This window comes from Nanorana parkeri, unplaced genomic scaffold (assembly GCF_000935625.1).
Source record: "Nanorana parkeri isolate BGI_ZX_2015 unplaced genomic scaffold, ASM93562v1 scaffold293, whole genome shotgun sequence".
NCBI lineage: Eukaryota > Metazoa > Chordata > Amphibia > Anura > Dicroglossidae > Nanorana > Nanorana parkeri.
Window position 1 is genome coordinate 650442 of NW_017306561.1, and position 3038 is coordinate 653479.

The following is a 3038-nucleotide window of genomic DNA, read 5'->3' on the forward strand; positions in this document are numbered from 1 at the left end:
CATACCTGTACATTGAGAATACATCCTCCATGTATTTTGTTATGTAAAAGTTAAAGACTGACTTTGTGAGTGTAACTAAACAGCTGGATGCATTTGTCTGTGCAGCTGTTACATCAGCGTCCTCTGTCACGTGACTCATTCATTGTGTGTTTTTTCCTATTATCCTTTTGTAAAAACTGTCACATCAACAGCGACAAACAGCCTGTTCCCATCCCGGACTACAGTAACTGTCGTACATTATAATCCTCTGCCGTGTCTATTGTGTCACAATCATGTTCTTAGATGAAAATTGGCATTCCCTTCTAACTGCTCCTTGGCTGGTTACATACCAGAGATGTGACAGTCTAGATTTACATATGTCCCCTGATACTGTAATATAGTTCATGTACAAAAACATTTTCTGACTGTAGGGACATTGTAATAGTCACACATTTAGTTCTGTATATATAGATGTCTTCTCTCATTGTGTGCACTGTATAATGTATGTTCATGGGTTGTGTATATTAAGAATACTTCTATGTGCACCTTTATACAAGGCGTTGTTTTGAAATAATACAAACTGATTTCAACAAAGCTGATGTGCTCCTGAGATAGCTGAAAATAATTGGTGTTGTCTGTCATTACAGTTCTTAACTATTGTAATGTGTTGTATTTTAAATATTTTTTGATGCAAAAACAATATTGGCAGGTATGGTGTCCCAAAAGTGACTTTTGCAGTTTCTCAAAATGGCATTGGATGTTTATTTGGTGTGCGGATTTATGGATGTATATATTATGCCTTCATTGCAGAACGATGAGTAAAAACGACGGAGTGGCGCTATTGGCTAAGGACCGGATTCCTCCAGGGACACCACCCAGGACACACAAGCCTTTAGACAATGGGCTGAAGAAGAGGTGAGATATCAGTAATAGCACATATGCTTTTTGAACTCTTGAAATGGCTTCCTTTATCTTTTTCAGTCCTTCTCTTCTCTGTTTTTCTATTTGCATGACTTCTCCAGTAAAAGTCAAACTTTGCCCTACCCCTTCCATCCTCACAGGTCTTCCCATTGGTTGTGTAGTCTGATAGGTGCCCTCTACAAAAGCCAATTTTTTTTAATCAGGAGGGTGCCAGCAGAGCCACCTACAATGCTAATTTCGACTAAGTCAACAGGACTCGGTCGAAATTTACAGTGGTTTGTGACAGGTTTACTTTAGAACTAATCTAATTAATCAGCAGTGGAAACCCTGCAGTTTTGGGGCATGTTATTTAAATCTATGGAGCTAAATTAAAAGGTGGAAGTTGGAAGTTCTTGAATCAGTTGTGCTCCTGAACAATTTAGAAATATTCCAATACAGCCGTGCCCAAAGTGAAAGTACTATTATATTATGTGTTTTAATATGTTAGCTATTGATTGGGGAAGAATGTATTGGAGTCAAGCTGATAACATTTATTGGCTAATTATGATATATTGTGTGGCAAAAAAAACAATGTGTTTTGAAAGTTTGCATTGTTAATAAAGTAAAGTAAAATTTCACCTTTAACAAAGTGGCCTTACACCAGCTGTGATACCCATAAAATGTCATCAAAATACACAGTGGGAGGAATTAATCAAAACTGGAGCAGATAAAATCTGGAGTAGTTGTCAATGGCAGCCAGTCATGTTCAGTTTGTTCAGTTAAGGTTTGAAAATGAATGGTTCTGATTTGCTCTGGATTCAGTCTGCTTCAGTTTTGATGTAAACAATGTTCAGACACAGTATTCATAGATACAAAGTAATATTATTGTGACTTTTGTATTTGAACTGTTCTATTCATTAGCAGATCAAAAAGATAAATTTTGATCTCCATTTGATGTCCGTTCAAGCGTTCTGACAAGTAAAAAAAAATAGTTGCTAAAGAAAGTTTGTTCCTATTTAACCCTTTTTCAACCTAATCAGCCCTAATTAACTTCTTCTTACTATTATTTTTCTATTGGGTTTTTTCTATTTTTCTAGCCATTAAAAAATAACTATGGTCAAACCTTTTTTAGCCATAGTTCTCTTTTGGGTCACAGGAGGACATTTACGTATCGCATTGCAGCCAGGACAGATCCAGACAATATTGTCGGGATCCTCCCCACTACCTGACTGACAGCTGGCTCTGACTCTCTAGAGGGTCGTTTAAAATGTATGTCAAGCCAAAATGTTTTTTCTAGTTTTGGATAGAATGGGGAAGGGTTAGAATGCCTATTGGATATTTACTATCTGGGGCATGGTTTGAGCAATTGCCTCTCACTTCCTCTCCTGCTGACAATGTTTTGTTAGAGAGGAAGTGAGGGAAAGTCTGCAACAGGACCGGGCACAAAAGAAATGTTAAAGAGGTGCTAGCCTCCCCCTTTTGTACAAAGCATTTTTATTTAATTCTGTGTTGCTGTTGGAGAGCTTCCTCCGTGTCCTGTGTGGTAAAACATTGTTAGCTGGACAGGAAGGGATGGGAAATCCAAATAGCATTGATCACCTGGCAGGAGTTCTAAACCTTCCCCATCTAATGTTTGAAGTAAAGTTTTTGGTTAGACATGCACGATGGAGTATGCAACAGGAGAAGAGGGAACAAGCAAAGGTGATTGTGAACCCCCAGAAACCCAAGATAAACCGTAACAGAACCATTAGCTATGCTTGGGATATCCATCCATCAGCTGGCAAGCAGTAGATATATGCAAAAACTTAAAAAAAAAAAAAACCTTTTCAAACAGATTTAAACTTACCTGTGTCTTCCGTCCGAACCACTGAAGAATCTCGGGCGGCCGCAAAGGATCTTGCGACAGGCGCAGTTCAGATGTTCAGCCAAGAGACAAAGAGAGACACAAGGTAAGTTTATGGAGCAGTGTGCACCCGCACACACACCGTGGGACATGAGAAAAGAGGAGGACAGAGGAGTCAGCGCTGGATCGGAGACCCGCACCAGCGCTGGAGGGACATAAGGGATGAAAAGGACAGTAAAGAAGAAGATGATCGGATTAAGAAACATAATTTAAGGTGATTGTGGGGGGGGGGGGCGCGCAACACTTTTTTCTTTGT

General features: G+C 39.2%; 1 protein-coding gene across 1 annotated transcript in view; it reads left to right on the plus strand.

Moving 5' to 3' along the window:
- The first annotated feature begins 793 nt into the window (after window positions 1–793).
- The window catches only part of TRPV3 (transient receptor potential cation channel subfamily V member 3), a 23318-nt gene continuing 21073 nt past the window's right edge, over window positions 794–3038 (plus strand). Inside the window, exon 1 of the mRNA XM_018557633.1 lies at window positions 794–894. Coding sequence (XP_018413135.1) covers window positions 794–894 — 101 coding nt within the window. The remainder of the gene's footprint in view (window positions 895–3038) is intronic.